This window comes from Callorhinchus milii, unplaced genomic scaffold, assembly GCF_018977255.1.
Source record: "Callorhinchus milii isolate IMCB2004 unplaced genomic scaffold, IMCB_Cmil_1.0 Scaffold7, whole genome shotgun sequence".
In the NCBI taxonomy this organism is placed as follows: Eukaryota; Metazoa; Chordata; class Chondrichthyes; order Chimaeriformes; family Callorhinchidae; genus Callorhinchus; species Callorhinchus milii.
In genome coordinates, this window is record NW_024704748.1 from 18562616 (window position 1) to 18587122 (window position 24507).

The 24507-nt window shown below is 36.3% G+C and overlaps 1 protein-coding gene across 1 annotated transcript in view; it reads left to right on the forward strand.

The window, feature by feature from the left end:
• Positions 1-24507, forward strand: part of pcdh15b (protocadherin-related 15b) — a 166029-nt gene that overhangs the window by 79993 nt on the left and 61529 nt on the right. Inside the window, exons 19-22 of the mRNA XM_042336845.1 lie at positions 541-669; positions 4713-5018; positions 13527-13751; positions 23330-23446. Coding sequence (XP_042192779.1) covers positions 541-669; positions 4713-5018; positions 13527-13751; positions 23330-23446 — 777 coding nt within the window. The remainder of the gene's footprint in view (positions 1-540; positions 670-4712; positions 5019-13526; positions 13752-23329; positions 23447-24507) is intronic.

The window sequence follows — 24507 nt, forward strand, 5'->3', positions numbered from 1 at the left end:
ATTCTAGAATCTTTCACATGCTTTAAATGACTGATTATTTAAGTAAATATTACAATAAGCTTTTCAAATGTGTAATATATTACTACTTTGAGAATCATATTAGATAGTTGTTAAACCAGTACAAGAAATCCATTAACAAATTTGTAGTAAAATGATATATGTAGATATTTATAACAAATAGAATGTAACATGATTAATATGTTATCTCAAGTAGCTACTAAGTAACCTGACCTTGACATAATTCATTAGGAATCTTGATTAATTGCATCTACAATTTCTCTGCCCGTGATTATCCTGGTAAATGTTTGAATGCTTCCAAAGGGACATTATAAATAGCTTTGGCACGTCACTTTAATACTGATAATAGGTTTGTTATAATGGTTGTAAGAAAATAATGCATACATATTTTATTCAGAATTAATAGCAATTCTTAATCTACTTCCTTTTTTAAATTGTTGCAGGGTGCGTAAATAGTTTTCACTACATGTCTTCAGATGGGTGGTCAATAGAGAGCAATATTAAATGTTTTTCTTTCCTCAGACGTCCACTGCTACAGTCAACATAGTAGTCACTGATGTGAATGACAATGATCCGATCTTTGACCCCATCTTCCTCAGGAACTTTACTGTACTGGAAGAAGAGGCAAATGCCCTTGTTGGTCAAGTTAGGGTAAGATGATTTCAAGCGACATTTTAATTTCCAATACCTGACAATATCACAACGATGATATTTCAAATTAAAGCAATTTGAGAAAAATGAATAAGTTCTTCTACTTATCTGTTCTCTCTGGGAATGTTAAGTAATATTCATGAACTATCTCTGTGACCAGAATTACAAGGAGGTTTTTTCATGTTACAAAAAATGCTGCGCAGAATATGATAAATTCATTAACCTTCGAAAGCTTCTGTCACTGCTCTTCACCGTGACCAGAGCAATAATTTTCTTGACCATTTCAATCTCATCATCAACTGTCCTTCAGGGTATTATTTCCTCCCTTCTGTATATTACAGTACAGTGGGTGACATTCTGGGTTGTTCATAGATTGGGCACTTATCTTGGTTCTGAGTTTGAATCCTGGTGAATCCACTGCGTTTTAACCCTTTGGAGGTTATTAAAATAAATACAGTTGGTGTTTACTAAACAAGATTTTTTTTAATGATGTCTCATTCAAGGAATCCAAGTAAGGCCTTGTTCTGGTTAACCTGAAGTTCATCACCCAAGTCACATTGATTTATGCAAACTCCAGTCTGAAAGACGATTGTGTCAGAGTGGAGTTCCCATGATGTACTTTAAAATTCCTTATTAAACACCACTGATACCCTCTCCCTCCCTCCCATGATCCTTGCATTTGGATATAGCGCTTTATCATGTCTTTAAGATGTCTCAAAGCGCATCACCATTGTAAAATGGTGTGACTGTATTTTGTGTATGTAGCTTCAAGGCTGAAAAAATCAAAGGATCACAAAATGAAAAGGCAACAAAAGTGGGATGATGAGAAATAAATGAGAGATTAAATGGGTTGTATTTGTGATTAATCTGTATCGTTATGAACAGCACGTAGGTCAATGCTGAAAATTGTCTAAGCAGCTGGATATCAGAACAAAGAGACTAAGTCAAAAATACATGTAATTGAATTAAGATGGATTGAATTTTAAAAAAAAAGAAAAGAAATTTGAAAAAGCTACACATCTGAAATCAAAACAAAAGCCGAAAATTCACAGCAGGTGAATTTCTGTCTGAAAGTAGAACATTTTAGAATAAAATTTTAAACTAAAATTTTGTGCAAGACCCTTCATCAGAACTGAGACCAAGGGCAATGATTGGACAAGAGAACAAGTTGAGTGAAAAAAAGACATTGGAATAAGTATCTTAAACTTGATCCTCTGAAGTATTGATTTTGGAACGATGTGGGTGGCAGTGGTAATGCATATAACAATGTTTCTTTGAGAGAGAGAGACAGATCAGACTGCAGAGTTCTGGATTTGTTGCACAAAGCAGACCAAGAAATTATGGTGAGCAGAGCAATTGGGAACATGAGGTGATGACATTGGAAATAAGGATTTTCAGGATGGCTTAATTTGGGAGCACTCGCACCTATGAGTCAGAAGGTTGTGGGTTCTGAACTCTCTGAATGAAGTCCCACAGCAGAACTGCATTAAGCAGCATATCTGGTTTTTACATATTCCTGACTTGAAAGCTAATGTTTTCACTCAAGGTAAAAATTATGCCTAAAAATTTGCTGATCATGTAGATGAGTTCTGAAGGTTGCAGTTCCAGTCTTTGGGACACTAATGATGTCAGACTCATTATATACAACTTAGTCCAGCCTCTGAATATAAGGCAAGGCAAGTATGGTGTTAAAACTACCTCAGTGGTTGTTGACGATAACACTCTGAGTATGAGCGTCTTTTTATTCCGGATTTCCAGCCCACCAAAGTAGATGGTGAAGGGATGAACTTCTCTTTAGGTCCAGAATGATTTTCTAGTGCTTCAACGCTGTGTTTTGATGATAAAAAACATAAACCCTGGGATAAAAATTGTTGCAGGAACATGCCTAAAACAGAGAATTGCCTGCTTGAGACATTCAAGCATATGGGGAGGAAATGGAACTCTTTCCTCTCCCACCAAAACATTCATCAACCTATAATCAGAATTTACAGCATAGAAAAATCCACTCAGCCCACCTATGCTTGTGCTAGCTCTTCCAAAAAATACATCCAATTCTTTTATGTAGTACATAAAGTGAACTGCATAAATGACTTACAAATATCAGATAATAACCAATCTTTCTTGATAATAGAAGATAATTAGATGTATTAGTCATTTTAATGTTCAGAAGCAGATAAAATAGCTTTGGAAAATTTCTTTGGAAAATGCTTTCAGTTTGACTTCAGTTTCTGCATGGGATTATTAAACTGTCACAGGTCCATACATTTCCATCTCCTCCAAGTGGTCGGTAGGTAAATAACACTCTTTATCTGAGGCCAAGTATTCAATAAGGGCTGCCTTACAGCTTTGGTCCAAGTAGGGATAAAGAATACTAGAGGTGCACAAAATACATTACATTTTGATATCTCACAGCTATTTTCCAGTATAGGGCAGCACAAATTCAGCTAATACAGCAACGAAGTACTGTAACCAAAATACAAACACATACGAGGGGAGAAATATTGCTGCGGTTGGTTCTCAAGCCCTTATCTTCTCCCTTGAAAATTGAACAGAAAGACTAAGAAAATTATAGATGACATGGTCTACCCAGACATCACTTTACAATCAGTGCCTGTCAGTTCAGACTGAATCACCATGATTAATCGCTAGCATTACTCTCTCTTTGCCTCCCTTGGGTAACCTTAACAAAACCGTAATGTGCACTTCAAATATGCCAAAATCATAGGCCTCTATCCTTAAGAAGAAAACAAAATGAAGAATGGCAATGGCATATCCATCCAGAAAAACTTTTCTTTGGGGTTCTGTTTTACAGCATTCATGTTTTCTACCTTCACATAACACCAGAGCCACCTAGGGAAGCATCCTACATCAGTTTTCACTTGTTCCATTATCTCAAATACTGTCCCTAAGTAGCTAGTAATCCCATCATTTTGAAGAAATTCGTTGACACCTTATGAACAGCTTTTGTTGAATCTGTTTCATCATCTTAGTTGCTGCCCTGCCTCAAATAATTCCAGTAAATTTGTGAGGCAACAATTATTGCTTCTGCTTCTCCATTGATCACTTCTTGTAGCTTCTCTGATCATCATGTTGTGTTTTTATTGCTGGGAGAGAAGCAACAGGACTCCCAGGAGAAATCTTTTGAAGAGGTAAACCAAACGTAGGAGCCCAAAATTCCACCAATCTCATTCTTTCAACTCATTTTGTTTTAAAATGTAAGATTACCTAGAATTGTGGAAGATCTAAATTTCAGCCTTAATTTTAAAAACAGTTGTCTGCAGTTCTCAACAAGAATCATTTTCTGAATTAAAACTAAATGTAAGAATTTTTCCACAATTCTGCATTACCTTCCAATCAAAGACAAAATCCTCACCTCGCACTGGACTGTTAAAAAAAACACATGAACACTTGATTTCCAACACCAAAATCACGTGTTCATTTTTACTTGTTATTGAAGATTTGATTCCATTAGCAAACAAACACCAAAAAGCTCTTGGAATACTTAGTGGACCACGGGGCCTTGAGCCAAAATGGAAGAGTTGACCCTCTACTAATATTAGTTAATCAAGTTTGTCTTGAGCCCTCTCCAGGTGATATTGGGGGGAAAAAAATAATTCAGAGCTTAATGTTTGAAATAAAATGCAGGGCTGTAGAGGTAACTATATTGAGGTTATTGAAAATCAACACTTGAACTGTTAATCTAGTGTGACACTGCGATGTAGTATTGCAGGAGTGCAGCTTTGCTGGATAAATGTTAAGGATGATAGCTTTCTGAAATGCAAGTGTTGTAGCTGAGAGAAAAGATCAGGACTGCATTATAAGTAAGCTTAGGGTGATTAATTTGTTTTGAATCTCTCTGCATTTAATTTCAATTATATTTGTGCAACTGTCTGGATTCAATTTGTACCAAAAAAAATCCTCTTGAACTCAGGTTTACAGTGATAAACATGATGCTTTAAATATGAATGTGTTACATTATGTGGATAGGGAAATTGTGCTGTACAAATTGCATGCCATGTTAAAATACTTGTGATTTCTTGAAGGCTGCAGATGCAGATGCTGGTATGAATGGACAAATTCGCTACAGCTTGGGAAATTATAATGGCATTTTCAGAATAACATCAAATGGCAGCATTTATACAACAACGCCATTAGACCGAGAAACCCAAGATGCATATGACCTGATTGTAGAAGCTTCAGATGGAGCAGTGGACCCTCGTCGTTCAACCCTCACTGTACCAGTCAGAGTCCTAGACATTGATGACAACAGTCCTATATTTTCGCAATCCAGCTACACGGTTACTCTGCCAGAAAATAATTCACCTGGAATTGTTATTCTGCAATTAAAGGTAAGCCACATAAGGCCAATGTTCACTATCAATATACTTAAGTTATGAGTTGTGAATGTTCCTGCGTTGTAAAGTTTTAAAACTCATAATACTAATTATTGATTGAAAAAATAGTAATTTAAAGCAGATATAAAATTGAGTCAAAAAGTTTACCTAATTTTCTATGCAATTTGCATCATTAAATTTTGTGCTAAGGAAATCACTGTCTTTATTTCCATTGGTTCCAAAAGCATCCATTAATAATTACTTGAAAAATAATGAAAACTTGTTGCACGCGATTTAGTATCTTTGACATTGAAACATCTCAAAGCTTCGCTTCCAGTTGCATAAACAACAAAAGCAAACTCACTGTAAGTGGCATGCAATTTGAAGATTTGAACGTACATTATCATAGATGAGGCCGGAGCCCTCTATTGCAGGTACTATATTCATCCTTTATTATTTTTTGCCAACTACAGTGCATCATTAATTGCTTTTCCTGATCAATAATTTTCATTAATATCACAAATTAATTCATTACATTTTATTACGTTGAGCTTTTAAACTTAAATATGCTCTTTGTACCTACAAGACAATTCCTTTGGTCAATAAAAAGCCATTTGGAAATATGACATTGGATAAGAAAACAGTCATATTTATGTTTCAGCTCTGGTTTGTAACAAAATATTGACTTTGTGCTTCAGCTACTGAAGTATTGTTTGAACTTATACAATTCATTAAATTATGTGGGCAATTCAATTAATTAAGGTTTAAACGGAGAAAATGTTTGTTGACCTCAATTAGTTGGCTGTTTGCATGCATTTTTGATGCTTGTCAATATCTACAAGTGTTTTTACCCCATCACCATTGCTTATTTCTGTCCATTTATCGATCTCATGGTTTACACGAGCTTATAGCACCGGCATATGTGGTAAATGAAAGGGGACAGAATAAACTGAATTGGACTTTCTCTACTGGATGCAGAGTATACATTTTCTCAAGAATAGTTTGTTTCTCTAGCCCTCATATGCTCTAATTTCTTTGACTCAGGACTCATCATGTTATTGAAAAGAAATATGCTACAATGAGGCCATGCAATGGCATCTTTTCAAATACTTTTTCCACAATAAATTCAAAAGCAAAATGTTTCCTTTCTGATGGCCAATACCCTGATCAAAGCTGTTGTTAAAAAAGCAGCTTGATGCTGTGATAGGAGTTTTTTTTATCTCATCGTTTCAAAATACCCACCCCTAATGTGCTCCTATCACAGCATCAAGCTGTTTTTTTTAAATGAATCCAGCTTCTTGGCCTCAACCTTCCTTTTTCAAGTATGGGTAAAAACAAATATTCCTGGTATCTGCCCTGAAATTGTAACTTTAAATCTATGTCCTCTTGTTCTACTACTTGTTCTAGTGATTCTTCTCATTATTATTATGCCATCTCCAAAGGTAGACATTAAAATTTGTGTTGCAATGATTCATTTTTATTTTAATTATGCCTCTGTTTTAACTGGGTATTAGCCTTTCCCCATTTGTACCAAAGCTACATTTTCTAATGTTTTATGTTAGCTTATAATGGTTATATTCCTACAGCCAGAAAATAGTTTTTTCTCTGCTCCCAAATTAATTCCCAGTTTATATCTCAGTTTGCCAGTTGCTCACAGTCATTTTTCAAATTTACATTAATTAAATACTTCTGCTGCTATAAACAGAGAAAGCTTATTGAGATTCATCCAAAAAAGGATTTGATTGGATTCCTGTATATTTGTTGATATCTCTACCTTGGCCAATTCATATACCCATTCAAAACAGAGCATGTGTATTGTTTCACAGCAGAGGTTTCCCGGTGTTTTATTTTGTTCGGAAGTTTCCAAAGGATTTTTTTTTTACAAAGCACCTTTGTATTAGTTATTTGTCTGTCTGGTACCTGCGGTTTTTGTGAGTTTTATGTGAAGATCTGATCTCTTAGAGATTACAGCACAGGAATGAGATTATTTGATCCATGAAGTTCATGCTTGTGCTAAACCGTGCATTGATACTCCCAATTTCCTGTTCTTTTTCTTACTTTTTTGTTGTTCCTTTTTCAAGTTTTTATGCATTAACCTAAATTGGTGCTTATGGCAAAGCATTCCATGTTCTAATAACATGTAAAAATAATTCTTCTAACCAGGATTGATGGTGTAATATTTTATCCAATCGCCTGAATGAGATATCTTGTGATCTTGTGATATATTTAGATGAAGAAGATCCTTCAGCCCATTTGATCTCATTGTTTCAAAATACCCACCCCTAATGTCCACCTATCACAGCATCAAGCTGTTTTTTTTTAAATGAATCCAGCTTCTTGGCCTCAACCATCCTTTTTCCAGTCTGGGTAAAAGCAAATATTCCTGGTATCAGCCCTGAAATTGTAACTCTAAATCTATGTCTTCTTGTTCTACTGCTTGTTCTAGTGATTCTTTCTTGCTTACAAGTTATCCACTGCAACTCACTCATGGAGTATTTAACTTTGCTGCTTGCCATGGCATATGAAGATTATTTCTAAGAATTCTGCTCCTCCATCTTCAGCTGTCACCTGACCATTTGCTTTATTACTGATCTCCTTACCTATGTGGTTAACTTTGGTTGACAAAACATTGGCCAGATTTATTTGATGAAAGAAAGGAGAGAGAAAAACAATTTTGTAGAAGCTCTGCAAAGTAACAGATGGTTAGGAATGAATTACAAGCATATATGGGTCCCTTGTTGGTTTTTGGTTTGCATGTGCAAGAGTGGCCCAAGTGTAACTGAGGAATATATATATTTGTCTCTGTAATTTACATCTAACCATCTGCTAATCTGTATGACATTATATTTTTGATTCTGGGAATTTGATGTTTAAAGCTCAGTGGGAAGTGTTTTTCGTTGGTGTCAGTCTTGGCTTCAATGGTAGCACTCCTGCATCTGGTTTAGGAGGTTGTTGGTTCAAGCCCCACAATGGGAATTAAGCTAAAGGTTTAGACTTGCTCTCCAGTGTAGTTTTGGCTGACTGCTGCAGTGCCAAAGATATTATCATTCGGATGAAATCGTATCTTACAAAATTTACAGATAATTCACTTTACAGTATATTCTGTGAAGCGCTTTGAAACATCTCGAAGACGTGATAAGGCACAATATCAAATTAAAAGATTATTATTATTTACTATCCTAATTTCCCATGTGACTGTTCAGATGGAAGTGTAAGATCCTATTGGAAAAGAGAAGAGTTTCTCCCAGTCAACAAGCTTCCAGATATCGCCATTCAGTTCATGAACCTTTGTGGGGCCTTGTTGTGTGCCACATTCGCTTACAATTACACAGTCACTACACCTGACAGCACTTGTGAAACACTTTGATATAATTTGATGTTATAAGTGCTATATTAAATGCACAGATTATTATAATGTTCAGGATTAAGGCTCGCTTGGTTAGTTAGAAAGAACTTTATTGTTTCCCTGACAATAATCAGATCAGCCCAAGTCTGTTAGTGGAAAATATTGTGTCTCGCGCAATTTTATTACATTATATCTTCAATAAAGCTATAATCTTATCTGTTTGGAATTCAATTTTGGGGATTTTGCTCCATTTCCCCAATCGTAACCTGGTTAAACTCTTCCCCTCATTGTTTGTCTTATTTCAAATTATTTCATCATCTCATTGCTTCCCGATCAGTAGCCCTCCTGTATATTTGCTGCTGCTGTTGTGTGAACCTCATGTCATCTTAAAAAGTATGCACACAACCTTATTTCATCCCACAGGTTCCAGTTGTTTGTCTTCTTTGTCTCATCTGAAGGTTTTCTTTCTCATGTCTGAAGTCAAATTGTACAGTGCACTCATCTTTGTTGCTCTATAAAGTCTCTTCATGGACAATTCTATGTCTCTTATTTTAATTGCTTCAAGCACTCCATATGAGTCTGTCATCAGGTTAGATTGTATCTCTCTCGCTCTCACTTGTCCACAGGCTTGTTCTTTGCACTAAAACACCACCTGCTCTTCTCTTCTGTTCTTGGCCTTCTATTTTTTCATACATTAAACTCGATATAAATTATCTCAAGTTAGCTGAAGGTGCCCTTATTTTTGCCTGTGATTGCAAATAGTGCTTTAAAAATGTATTTCTTTTTGCTGCATAACTGTAGTTTAATCCTTCAGGTTAAGCTTTAGCCTGCTCTAGCCACGGTATATTCATTCTGTCTTGTTGCATCTATAAAACAAAAATACAATATATCCAACTGTGATTCAAGGGTATGTGTGTATGTATGCACCACACGTCTCATTTGTTCTCTCTTCAGACCAGGAATGCCAGTCTCCTTTAAAACTTTAATTTTGCTTCTGTGTATGTGAGTGTATCATTGTGGAGTCCTGTAGCTCAGTGGTGAGAGCACTCGTTTTGCAAGCGAGAGACCTGAGTTCAATTCCAGGCAGGGCGAAACCTTGGGCAAGTTTCCTTACTCCACACGCCTAATAATAATCCCTCCAAAACCAAAAACAATAATAAATTGGTCATTTTCAATCTATGACTGTTTGTGGGACATTGATGTGTGCAATTGGCTGCCGCGTTCGCCCACAAATGTACAGTCAATTCACTTTACAGTGTGTTCTGTGAAGCACTTTGGGATGACCTCCCGACGTGAAAAGCGCTGTATCAAATGCAAGGATTATTATTATTATGTATTTCAACTTCCTGTTTGTGAAGATCTGATCTTCCACCTTTCCTTCACCACCCATTGATGCACTTGCTCTTTGACTAAGGTGTCAATGGTTTGTGCTTTTCCTCTTTCTTTCTGCTTAATATTAAGCTGCACTACATAGTTTGAACAAGGGGCTACATTCTCATGCTTCATGTATCCATCCATTATTTGGCCAAATTTCCATATCTTTATCTTCAGGCATTTGTATTCTTCAGTATTCTTAATTAGGAATGATTCTGCTTTGAGCAAGTAATTAATAATTCAGTCACTGGGACATCTAAAAACACACAGATGATCATAGTTGTGAGTAGATCTCAGATACAGCGGACATAAGGTGAAATCCCAGCCCTGGCTCTCATTAAAACTTCCCAGTCATAGAAGTGGTTTGTCTGAATGGAAAGCCTGTGGCAACAGGATTCTCAAACATGAGTGGTGAAAGGAGTAGTTAATGGTGGAAGCTATCCTGTATACAAAGAATCTCATAAGACAGAGTGGTACAACAGAATAATCAAACCATGTTTGGCCAAATTGGTATATTAGGGCCTAAAATGCAATATTTGCCATCTAGATAGAGTTGCTAATTATGCCTTCTGATTTGTCTATATCACATTGCAAGATTTGTTTGGCAATTTGCAAAGCAGTGAATTGTGAATGAATCCTCAGTTGGCAAAGTTTGGGGAGAAAAGGATGGTAAGAAAAAGGCCAAATCCTTCACACCGTTTTATGACTCTCACAATCTGATGATCACAAATAACCACTTTAATCCTTCTGCAATATTGAATTTTAAGCACTAATATCGTGGCAAAAATGCACAGAGATAGAAAGGTATTGCAAAATTAGAAATCTTTATACTTTTGATATATTTAATAACTTTCTACATTTAATAATCGTAAATGAAAAGTTATGATTTAATAATTGAAAAGTTGCAGAACTAAATTCAGAAGTTATAATTAAAAATGAGACTGAAATATGTCTTTTCTTCATCTCTCAATGTGGGATTATCTGGGGTAGTAGGGAACAGTCCATGAACTTCTTTCGTATTTTCATGTTTGACTTCTAGCAGATTATTTAGAGAGTATTGTGAAAGCCATTCTTGGAAATAATAATCCTACCTTGCATTTGATATAGTGACTTGATCACATGGTCAAAACTCTCTCCAAAGAGCTTTACAACATTTACTGTCGAGTGCAATGATTGTATTTTTTTGTATATAGGCGAACAAGGTTGTGAGGTCTTTTAACACCCATCTGAACCTTCATTTGACGTCTCATCAGAAGGAAGGCAATTCTGACAATGTAGCGCACCCCAGCATTGGGTTGGAGTGTCAACCTAGGCTATGAACTCAAAATCCTAATGTGGGGCTTAAATCCACAATTTTCTGACTCAGTGGTGAAAGTACTGCTAACGAAGCCAGGCTGAAGCCTGACCACAAGTAGGGCTGGAAAACCGCAAAGAACCAATAGAAGTTTAACTTGTGAACGAAATGAAAAAATAGAAATTTAAAAACATTCACAAGAAAAGTGAAGGAGCACTTTCAGAATGACAAATTTCAGTCATTCGAGTCATTCTGGACGGGTTCCAGCTTAGACATAGTGCCGTGACTTAATTTCCATAACAGCTTCTGGTCGACAGCCAGATACTATAAGTTTGCTGTTATGACTCTTACTCTACTTGACATAAGAGCATAATCTGTTTGGCCATGTGAAAATAAAATTATCGTGAATAATTTATAAAAATAATATAAAGTTTGAATAAAATGCACCACATATACTACCATCTCTATACTGCCTTCCATGTGTTACATATGGGGATAAATTGATATTAAAGCACATTTAGGAGCCCCTTAGCTCCAGACACTGCAAGATGGAATTGTAACAATTTTTAACAGTACAATGTTTAGTGCCTCCCTGATAGCACTATTGTGAGGTGGAATACATATTTAAACTGACATTTTAGGATTACTTTGCTGTGAACTGGTTCCCATTATGATTGGGTTAACAGCATTTCCATTCTCTATTATTTCCACTTGGATAGAATCATTTTATGATTTGTTAAAAAATAAATATTTTACTGTAAAAACTGGGTAGGTATTGAGAGGCACAGCAAATGCTTGCAAATCTACACCTGCCTGTACTTTTACAGCAATAAAAATATGCCATTTTGCTCTAGGGGTAATATTGTCAGTAGATCAGATGTTATTTTCAAATTTACAATTTATTTCATTTAATAAAAGCTCGACTTAAAGCACAGTCTTGATTTTTGTCCTTTCAAACCAATGGGATTAAAAAATGTTGCTCTGTGGTTATTGGGCAATTACAGCATGAGATTGTGACTGATGGAACAATGAAATGAACAGACTCATGCGTGCTGAGTATTGAATCATGTTATCTATTGAGGATTATTAAAATGAGATGCTTTTGTTGGATCTCACTACAACTAATTGTAGCGTATTGGTTAGAGCACTCGCTTCGCAAGCGAGAAGTCCTGGATTTGATTTCCAGGCAGGGCAAAACGTTAGGCAAGTTTCCTTACTCCACACACCTCTATTTACCTAGCAGCAAGTAGGATCCTGGGTGTTAGTTCATTGGTGGATTGCTTTACTGGAGGTAATAAGCCCTTTTTTTAAAAAAAATTGGTCACTCAATCCATGACTATTAGTGGGATACTGCTATGTTCAATTGGCTGACGCTTTTCGCCCACAAAATATCTAGTCAATTCACTTTACAGTATATTCTGTGAAGCACTTTGAGACGTCTCAAACAACAGCAACAAAAAGATTACATTTGTACAGCGCCTTTCATGTCGGGAGGACGTCCCAAGGCGCTGTACAATGTACAGCATTTCAGACCCGAGCTGGGGTCAGGGGGGGAGAAAGGAGGGGAGGGGAAGGGGGGTGACCAATGGCTGGTCGAAGAGGAGGGTTTTGAGGTGGGACTTGAAGGAGGCTAAGGAGGGGGCGAGGCGGAGTGATTGGGGGATGGAGTTCCAGAGGTTGGGGGCAAAGCGGCTGAAGGCTCTCCCGCCAATGGTGGGGCGGGTGGGTCAGGGCACATGGAGCAGGCCGGAGCCGGCTGAGCGGAGGGAGCGGGCGGGTTGGTAGGGGGTTAGGAGGTCACAGCGATAGGTTGGGGCGAGACCATTGAGGGCTTTGCAGGTGACGACCAGGATTTTGAACTGGATCCTCTGAAGCATAGGGAGCCAATAGAGTCGGGCGAGAATGGGGGAAATGGGGTCACAGAGTTTGGTGCGGGAGAGGACACGGGCTGCAGAGTTCAGGATTATCTGCAGCCTGTGGAGGGAGGAGTTGGGAAGGCCGACAAGCAGGGCGTTTGCATAGTCGAGCCTGGAGGTGATGAAGGCATGAACAAGAGTTTCAGCGGTCTGAGGGGTGAGGTAGTGGCGGAGTTGGGCGATGTTATGGAGGTGAGGGAAGGCAGAGCGGGTCATCATATGGATGTGGGAAACAAGAGACAGTTGAGGGTCGAACAATGGGTTTGATTGGTTTCTTGCAGGCATATGTCCACAATCCTAAACTATCTATCTTTTAAAAACATCTTTAACCGGTTAACATACAAGCAAAATAACAAGGTGATTTGTTTAACCACTTGCCTTTTGATCTCTGGAGCACATTTCTCTTAATGTTCAGTACCCAGTACTTCAGTATTAAATTGTGCGACATATTTTGACAACTGATATGACAACGGCCTTTCACAAAGAAATGTAAAGCAATATGAGAATAGTTTTCTTCTGCAAAGGCTCTGTTGATAAGAATGCTGTACTGACTGATAAACCTGACTGATTTTCATAGTTTTGTTTTGCTTTAGGCAACAGATGTTGATCTTGGTTCCAATGTGACGTATCGTATAAGAAATCAGGAATCCATGGAGCTATTTTCTGTAAATCGCTGGACAGGAGAATTATCAATTTTACAGTCTGTGGATTATGAAACTCTATCTGCTACAGATGCAAGCTACACATTTGTAGTGGAGGCACTGGACAGTGGAGGGAGTATGCCTCCAGGTTTAGCTACTGTGACTGTCCAAATCAAGGTAAGTCAAACACATTCATATAACTCAGTCATAGATCAGTTCTTTGAAGTTTCTACAATAAGATTTATTATCAGCTAATAGTACCTGAATCTAAGTAGTTTTCATATTTTACTGCCTTGTTAATTTCAAAATTCAAAATTTTGAAACTAATAAATTGAAATTCTACTTTGGATACTACTTTTATGCTCTGACAGAATTGTAAGGTTGGCTATTTTGAAACACCAAAAAAAAATCAGTTTTGATTTGAGATATTGGGCTATCAAATGGGAAGGAAGTCAAGGCAGGGAAAGCAAAGGGATTATTTCCTGTTATTAAAACATAGCAATCCAAAATGTCAAGTTAAACGTCAATGCTGACATTTTGTTAATTTGCATGTAAATAAAAATCAGTTGTGTGGAAAAAATACTGGTAATAAAAGTAAAGCATCATCCAGTTTAAAAAAAGGGGATGAAGTAATTATCAAAGTCTGTGCAGCTTGTAGAAGTAAATAGGCTGAAAAGTCCTGTATCAGCAGACAGTTTACAGGGGTTTGATAAATCAATCTGAATTTACCATGCCTGAGCACATTATAATGGAAATGTATCTTGAAGTGGTTTATGGCAAACCTTTTCCTCCTTGAAAACAGTTGTTGTAGATAAACACAGCTTATTTTTTATAGATCTGAATCATTTCCTTAACTGTGGGAGTATCCTATGGATTACTTCTTCAATGCAAGCATCTTAATAAACACTTTTTAACTCGTATCTGCAGAAATCATAAGTTATTTAATATGTTTTTGAAGGTATTGACCTCTGCAGCAATCTTTGCACTTGTATTGGTCGTTAAGTTTTTATGATACCCAGCAGTCATGATAACATCTTTCATGTATAGGTAATTTTGAGCATATGGACCATTAATGTTTTCCTTGGTGGGTGGTAGTGGGTTAGCAAAAAATCTGTTACTGTCCAATTGCATAATTTATTCTTCTTGCCTTTAAAAAGCTCATTTAAAAACATGACTTCTAACCAAAGGCACTTTATATGTTGCGGCAGTTGTTTTTGAAGCCTGCCAACACTATTTAGTGGGCAGTGTGATCAAGCAGACATTCTGTGTTTTTTTTAGTGTGTTGTGGAAGAATATATATGTTAAAAAATCCAGTTTGAGTTCCAACAGAGAACTTGGTGTTAGATTGCCCATCACCACCGACTCCGCCATTGTCTAAAATATATTTCCTGTATTTGACACCTTATTCTCTGATATAACGCCTCATTTCAGGTTAAGAATAATTATTTTTACATTTCTTACCATTTTAAAAAGTATTACCTCCAAAACTTTGTTTACAAAACCATTAAAACCTGCACTTGATCACAACTGGAGTTGCCAAAACCCGCAGGATAAAATTTGAACACGAAATACCTTGTGTTCTGATGAATCCCAGGCTCAATTTCCTTCCCCCTAGAGTTGAAATGACAGAGAATTGGATGTCTCACAGTGGGAAGTGAATTTGCAGTCTTCTGGCAAATGGGAGATTACATTATAGCTGCTGGTAGTAACATGGCTTCTGCCAACAAGAAAAAAAACATACCTAGTATTTATTTAAGAAAACTCATTACTATTTTTTAATATACAGTACTTATCAACTTTGATAGCGTGCATTATTGTAATTGATTTCTGTGTTGTAGCCAACTGAATTTACCTTACCAACATAATTGCCTCAGCATAGTTTTGAACTTAATAATTCTGACTTAAGTTTTGTTACGTAATATTCATATAATTGCTGGTAATATTGAGTGTAAATCATTTATAAAATGTGACCATGTGTTCACCAATCAATGTCACATTGCCTCCTGATTGACGGATCTAATGTTAAATTAATCCGGATTTATCAAACCGCAGACTTATCATGTTACTTAGAAAGCCATGTTTCATCCTTACATGTGACAAAACATGACCTTCAGTGACCTGCATGCATAGAGGATGGTGATTACCAGCTGCACAAAGTGAATGATTTTATTTTCAGAGCTTGTCACAGTTGAACATATTTATTCAATGAAACTAAAAGTAACATTCTCTTAAATTCAGTGAATGTAAAAATGTTCATTAACAGATCTGAGTTGTCAACATTGAGGACATTTGGAAGTTTTATGATCAGAAACAACCAAATAGCTTACAACCCCCCCCCCTTTTTAACATATGGGGTGGCGGAGATTTTGTCTGGGTCTCGATTTTCTTAGCATTTCAGATTTCCAGAATTTGGCATATTCTTAAATACAACCTCAGTTTTGAAGCCTTATTTTCTATAAGGTCTTTCAGAAAACCAGCTTTAAATTTATAAACATGCTTCTGAAATGCTAGGAAAGTACATAAATATAAAACTACGAGTGGCATTTCTCCATCATGTTGTACATCTAAATGGCTTACAATTTTATATAAAATTTCTTTCCTAAAGGTGAATACTTACATACTGGGTGAATACTGGGTATTTCCTCCCAACGCTCTTCTGTGGCTCAATTTTTCAGATCTTCTCAAACTTGTCAGAAGTAATACAAGAGGTTAGAATAAATGGCCACATTGTTGCAGGCACTAAAAAGGTTTTTGATTTCTAGGAACTTGAGTATCAATACCTTGGGAATCGATAATTATTTTACATTTCAGTCTTATGCCCATAGCAGATTTTTTTTAATTGTGTGGTTTTGTGATTTAATTTGTTGAAAAAAAGCTAAACAACTGCGTATGTGTACATAAATGCTTTGGTAATCTATCCAATCATCTTGCTTACTGTGAAGACATATGTTCAAACTCTCTATGAATCACTTGGGTTATATTATAGAACACAATAAAACACTTAAAATGCAGCAGCAAAATTAAACTACAGATACTTTTTGCATACCTCTTTGTTTTCTGCTGGTCCCTAAGAGTCTCAGCCATACTGAGAATTGTTTTGTTATCTTAACAGTTTTCAGCAAAGTGTATTGTATACTCTCTTAGTTGGTTTCATTCTCAGATCAGAGTTCACTACAGTATAATAACCTCTGTCAGTGTGACCACAATGTTCAATCCTCCTATGTTCCACCCCCCCACCCCCCCCACCCTCCCCCTTATCGATCCTTTTCAAAATGAATAGTTAAAATTCTGATGCGAATAGTTTTTCTTAATCACTTTGATGACTTAGTTCAGTTTAGAATTTTTTTGATCTGCAATGTCACTCTCAACCGATTGAACACATTTGCTGAGTATGCAGAATATCCTGGCTTCAAACTCAGCATTGTAGCATAAGGCTTTGAAAACTCACATTAGGGTTTCTCCATGTTACTGAGAAGGTATTTTGCAACATAAATGCAGGACTGTAAGAATGCAGTACTCCTGTTGTGCAGTACATTTGCAACAATTGGAATGACTCACAGTTATGAAATTAGAACCTGGCAGACTTGCAAATCTAAGACTGGAATAAAAGTTAATTGAGTGGAAACAAACTGAAATGGCACCTTGTATTAATGCTGTAATGGATTAATGTGGTAGTGAGGAGCCTTGCTTTTACACTGAACCGATCAAATCAGACAGTTTTATTTTGTGATGATTCGATTCGAAATATGAATCTAAACGAGGCAGATCAGTAGATTGTCACACACCTATGGCAGGTTACAATTTTTGCAAAATGTCACCATGATTAGCTGACAGAATTAAAAGTTTACACGTAGGTCATTGTGAATTTGCAGTAACAGTCATCCATCAAAGATTGTTACCATGGTTTTTGTTTCAACTCAGGAACAAAGCTGGGATGTGACACAATTGAATGATCTATTTTTGAAGAACAGGATTGTAAATACATAGCAGCACTATTGACTGCTGTCAGATCTTTAACTTTTTAATATTTAACCTTGAAACAAATCCTTATGAATCAGTTATGCTTTAAAATACATAAATGTTAAATAAACCATACAGATTATTTTGTATGAGAAACAAATGTGGATGTGAACGGAGGGAGCACTGAGTAAGAAAATGAGCAGTAAATTCATGTTTGTCAGGTGATTCATACACAAGTGCTATAATACCAGTGATGACTTATGCCCAATTCATATTGCTGGAATTGAAGCAATATCACTTCCAGCAGTAAAGCGATTAGGAGCTAGAAACATGATACATGCTTCTAATTGAATTGGCTGACGGTTGAAAAGAGGTTGGAGTAGAGTGTTCCATGAACTGGCGCTGAAATGGCCATGGTGGCCAGATCATTGACTGCCGTAAATGGCTCTGGCCCTAATCATTTATCAGCAACGTTCTGATGATGTGATGTGTATTTTTCACTCCACGCTTTCCCCTTCTGCCACCATCAAACACCATTGGGTCAGCAATAATAGACGCAGATGAACTGCAGGGCACCATGTCTTGATTCAAACTTCAGAAGGATGCCCCCTGTTGCACTCATGTCAGCTACTGTTACCTCTGACTGAGATGCAATATGTATCAATTCCTGTGAAGTTTGAGCTGTGGGAACATATCTGCTAGACATAAATTGAAACTGTGGAAATTCATTTCATATAAAAGCTTCATAGACAGAAGAGATTTTCATTTTACCAGTTTGGACTAGATTTAAATCCAGGACCCAGTGTGAAAGACTGCTCTCACCTGCTATCCTACCAAGTATAATTTGTACAAAAATACCTTTAATATAATATTTTGTTAGTATTTTGTTAATACTTTAACCAGCTTCAGCTCAATGGACTGTTTTCTCTGACAGTTTTTTTTAACAATCAGGCATCTTTTCTAAATAGAACTATTTAGTAGTAATTCTGCTGTGTGTTTATTCTATTACAATTATATTGAACAATTGAGTAATCTCAATCAAATTGAAAAGGCTATTTGCATTATCAAGTGCCGACTTGCATGTAATTGATCTTTAAAACCTATGGAATGTGTAGAAAGACCAAATGATCTGGTTGAATTATAGTACCAAAGAGTGAATTGAATTGTATTAAGAATGTATTGTGTTTTAAATGCCAGTGGAGTAGAATCTGAGTTTTGTTTTAGAGCTATCTCAGGTGGAACAAATTTAGAATTACTGTGTAATGAGACATTTCAGGAGTGAGCTTCCTTTATACTTAGCTGCATAACACATGACTGGTTAATTCCATAATGATTATCTTTGTTATTTTCCTGTTGTATAGTTGAATTGAGATAGATTGATACCAACTTAAGTAATTCTTTAAATGCACTCTGCTTGCTTTCCTGTGGCACCGTGTGCCAAGAACAAATTAATTTGACTCCCAATTGAACTGTTTTCATTCTAGTCATATTTCTGTTTAGTGAAATATCGTTCATTGGAATTTTTCAAATAGAATTTTCCTGTCATTCATTTTCCATTTTATCGATGTTTCTTTCCAAATCTAGTTAACACTGGAACATTCTCTGATTGCATTTGAAGGCCTTTAATGATTAGGAAGAGAACAAGATTGGGTCTATCTTACAACTTTGTTAACAATGACAATGGTAAAGTGCATTTGCTTTTTAAAAAGACCCACTTTGTTACAAACTAAAATGCTCTCAGAAAAATAATCCTGGAATTCATCTTGCCTAATTGTAACTGTAGCCTTGATGCAAAGCTTTTCAATTTAAATGAAAGTTTAAATAACTTGATCAATCTGCTAAATTTGTTTTAAACTTAACAACAACAACAAACAACAGCAACACAACAACAAAATTACATTTCTAGAGCACCTTCACGTTGGGAAGACGTCCCAAAGCGCTGAACAGTCAGGTGTCGGGGCCTGAGCATGGGGGAGGGGTGGTGTAGGGGTGAGGGAAGGCAGAGAGGTGGGAGGGAGACCAAAGGCACGGTCGAATTTGTGGGGGGTTTGCTGTTCATCTCAAGTGAGTGAGGCAGTTATCTGATAATAAGTCTATTAGGCTTACACTGTAATTCTAACTACAATTAATTTACAACTAATCAGAAAGCAACTAGAGTAGCTCTTTCCAATAACGGTTTATTTTTATGGAAATTGGTTTATAAATATCAGTGACATTTTCCCCAGCCTTACGAGTCAAGTTGAGGAATTTGTTTAGTGAGTTTCTGGTATTTTTCTACTTGTCGGATGTGTTAATAGGGGTAAATTTGGCATCCCCCAACGTTTATACCAAAGCTTGTTTCTCAAAGGAGTATATGAAACAGAGAGTGCCATCGTATGAGTGTTATTGTCCTGTGTATGTGTGGGAGGTGGGAAAGGGGAGAAGGGGACAGCAAGCAAAAGTGACAATTCAAATTAACATGTACATGAACCTGAAGAGAAATTAATTGCAATTGTGTACAACCAGCATGAGGTGGACACTTTTCTCTTAAGTATTAACAACAATGTAGGATGGGGGTCGTGGTAGGAGCTGATGATAGGGAGGGTAAGGGGGACGGAGAGGGGGTGATGGTGGGTGACAAGAGGCAGGAGGATGAGGCTGCCTGGCGGATATTATTTATTTTAGTTGAAAAGAACTCCATGACCTCCTCGCACTTGGCATTTGATGTGAAGATTGAGGAGGCCTCCTCAATTTGCAATGTATATATAATTGAGAGATACATTGCAAATAAAGGAACAAATTCTGATCACATGCAGAGGATTGTCTGCCTGACCTCACCTCTCTATAGAGAGGACATCTTAAGGTATTTAATTAAAAGTCTGTTTTTTTTTATTACGACTGATGAGATGGAATACGCAATTGGTTGGAAGCCATGGAGACTGTCTGAAAAGGGTTTCTTGTCTAAAGATTTTAAAGCGCATTAGATTAAAGGTCAAAGATTAAATCTGATGGCAAAGGTAGGAGATGTTAATTCTCAAATTTCAATCATATTCATTTAATCCTTGCTAAATATTTATCTTCTGATTTAAAGGAACTGTTTGCCTTTGTAGGATTTTTCAGCTATCTTCTTTGGAATATCAGATACTGTATGTAGATTTTGGTTAATCTGTGAACTTTCAAAGGTACCCTGAAGTATGTGTAAAAGTGTAATAGAAATGTTCTGGTGAAAACCAAGAACCATTTCTAAAACAAATGTGATCACACCTCAGAGTAGTACCTTGATTGAACATTACTTTATTCTTGTTTGAAAAGAACTGAAACTCTTGACATTGCGTACTTACATACTTGGACTGTGGACTGTTGGACTGTGTCCACTGTAACAGTTCTCAAAAACAAAAATAAATCTATAACATTTGCATGTTAGATCAAATTTCAAAATTTATAGATGACACCAAATTGGGGGGTGTAGTTAATACAGAGAAGGACTGCAACAAATTATAGCAAGACATTAATAAACTTGCTGAGTGGGCATTTAAATGGCAAATGCATTTCAATGTAGAAAAGTGTAAAGTGGTACATTTTGGTAAAAGGAATAAGGAAATCACATACATCCTGAAAAATAAAAACCTAAATGGGGTAGAGAGCAAAGGGACCTAGGGGTACACATACACAATTCACTAAAGCAGCAACACAGGTTAATAGGGCCATAAAAAAAACCAAACCAGGCATTGGGGTTCATTTCTAGAGGGATAGAAATGAAAAGCTGGGAAGTTATGGTAAACTTCTATGGAACCTTGGTTAGACCACACTTAGAATACTGTGTGCAGTTCTTGTCCCCATATTACAGAAGGGATGTTGAGGCATTGGAGAGGGTACAAAGGAGATTCACAAGGATGATCCCAGAACTGAGAGGTTTTATCTATCAGAAAAGGCTGAACATTGAAAAGAGGAGGATAAGAGGTGACCTGATGGAGATCTTTAAAATGATGAAAGGTTTTGATAGGGTAGACATAGGGAAGATGTTTCCACTTGTGGGGGATACCAAAACCAGGGACCATCAATATAAAATAGTCACAAATAGATCAAATAGGGAAGTTAGAAGAAATTTCATACAGAGAGTAGTGGGAAGGTGGAACATGCTACCACAAGGAGTATTTGAGGCAAATAGCATAGATGTATTCAAGGGAAGGCTAGGTAGGTACATGAGGGAGAAAGGAACAGAAGATTATGGTTGAAGGCTTAGTTGAGGAAGGGCAGGAAGAGGCTCATGTGGAGTATAAATACTGGCATGGACTAATCGGGCCGAATGGCCTGTTTCTGTGCTGTATATTCTAATGTATTCTAAATAATCCTTTTTATTAGCAAGAAAATTAGGTGAACATTGGAATCCTGAGTGCAGGGCAGATAAATGTAATTATTGGTTAAATGATGCCAAGTGCTGGCTTTAAAAGTCTGTAGATTCTAGGACAAAGGATAGATTAAAGGACGTTTGAAGTCCTGACAAAAAATGTATTGGTGTAGAAGATATTTCACTGAGTCCTGAGTTCAAAGCTAGGAGGGGAAAATGAGTGTTTTTGGAGAAACAGAAAGGATTGATTATTCAGGGGACTAATACCATATCTTATCAATTAAATATCAAAATACAACAAAGGGATGTAATAGAGAGACATTTTGGATGCCAGATGTGAAAGAAGGGTCACCTATCAGACAAGATTTCACTTCTGGTGCAATTATTCTGGGATTCTGGAAAGGATGCTTATTTTTAATATTTAATCTGATCGTCTTGTCCTTCACTAGCCGAATATGTTCTCAGTTCCTCTGTACAGTATGCTTGTACATACATTATTCCTTAATTTATAATTATGCTGGTCTATTTCTCCTAATAATTAATTACAACACTCCCATCAGAGTACCAGCTGACTGACTGATGTTCAACAGAGGTAGATTTATCTTGTATCAAGGTCTTCTCCGCTTAGAGATTTTGCTTACTATTTATCATTGAAGGAACAAAGTGGTTACCTAAATTACTCCATGAAAAAGGATCGGACAATCTGATGAGTCAAAGTTTTGATACAAATTCATGCCTATGTTGATTTATAGATCATATTAAACATCAAGCATTCCTTGTATACACAATTAAAAATCTTTTTTCCTAATAAAGCATACTTTGCACATTTTTGCTTTTGAACACTCAGACATCTATCAAAAAGATCAGTTTACTTTAGGGAGATCACAATATACATTCTCAACCAACACGTGTCAAGGCCTCAATACTGTTTTTTTTATTAAATAGTTATTAGCCTATCCATTAAACTGTTCAGTTTTGTTGTACGGTTACTTCGTCTTGTAATAAGGTTGTTCTAATAATTTAAGGTCTTTGAGGGAAAGCAAGTTCATCTTTACCGGTTAAGTACATTACAATAAAATAGTGTATTATGTTAATGAGAAGTGGTTTCTTGTGGAATTTGTTTTTAAAAAATAACTCTTGGATTGCCATTGAATTGGTGATACATCCAGGTGTACCATTTTTTTTTAGCTCCACCAATAAATTTTATTGTTGTTACTTCATGCTTCCCAATTGGGCCAGAAATTTCACCTGTCATCAGATTCAACATTTCTGGTCATTGGCAAAAATAAATCTTTGGATCCAAAACTTAGCAATTCACAGATTGCGATGATGAACTTTGCTTTGCTAAATAGAGGAATTGTTGCAATGTTTAAATTCTATTGATGTGTATTAAATATATAAAGAATCTCTTTTCTCTCCTGTAATTGTAACAATTATTCAAAATGCAGGTTAACATGCTCTTTTCCAGGATATGAATGACCACACTCCAGAGTTTAGCAAACCTATCTATAAAGGGATGGTGGCACCAGATGCTTTGAAGGGTACCCTTATCGCTACCGTATCGGCTGAGGATAAAGACCCTCCTGTAAGTTGTGCTTATGTTGCTAGTAAATAGTTTACAATAGATAGCTTTGTTTTCTAGTTTCAGTCATGGAAAGCATTTTCAAGTTGATATGTATACTAGATCTGACTGGTGATGCTTCTAGGAACTCTTACATTGCTCTATCTACACATGTTTAAAATTAATATTGAGGCCATACACTTTGCCAGATGTCAATCTTAACATTCAACAATTTCTAAGCGTCTAATGTACGGTGTTATTTTTTTTGCTTCAAATACTATTTTTAATTACAAGATGCATAATTAAGGAATTATTTTAATATTAGGTATTGTCAAGAAGCTTAGTTTTCTTTTATTGTGCAATGCTGAATGCAAAGTCTTATCAAAGAGTGAACTTGTGTTGAAGGTTAATCAGAACGCTCTTTTAATATGCATTTCACAATAGAATATTGATGTGAGGGGCTAAAGAATTAAAGCAGAATCACTGAAACTTGATTATTCAAAAAAACAATCTCACACTAAAGGCACGATTCAGCCTCCAAAAGATACACCAAATGATAAATCAATAAAAAAAGTGCATCTACATTTTGTCTTCTATATATGTTGAATGTACAAAAATCTGATTAAAATTATCCTAAAGTCACTAAAGAAGGGCTGAAATTGATTTTCCGCAATATAGCCATGGAACAAAATTCAATCTGAATTTTAAATACTCACCTCAAAAGGCTGCAACTACATATTGAATAAGATGCCTCCCTGAATAAATTACAGAGGTAGCAACTTGATGCAAAGGTTCAGATGATCTGTATAAGTATCTTAAGATTAATGCCAATCATTTATTTGATGACATATGAATCCTTAAATCATGTTGCTGCCTTTTAACAGACTGCTGGGTCTGTTGTATCAGATATCTTTCCTGGGTATATCTTAAGACATGATATTCAGAAACACTTTCTACACATGAGTAAATGTTGCTCTTATTATTTAGTAATAAGTATTATATTATAATAATAATATTAAAGATAATGTTAGCTTCACAAGCTCAAGCTAACGCACAATAGACCTTAGATTTTAACTGGAACTAGA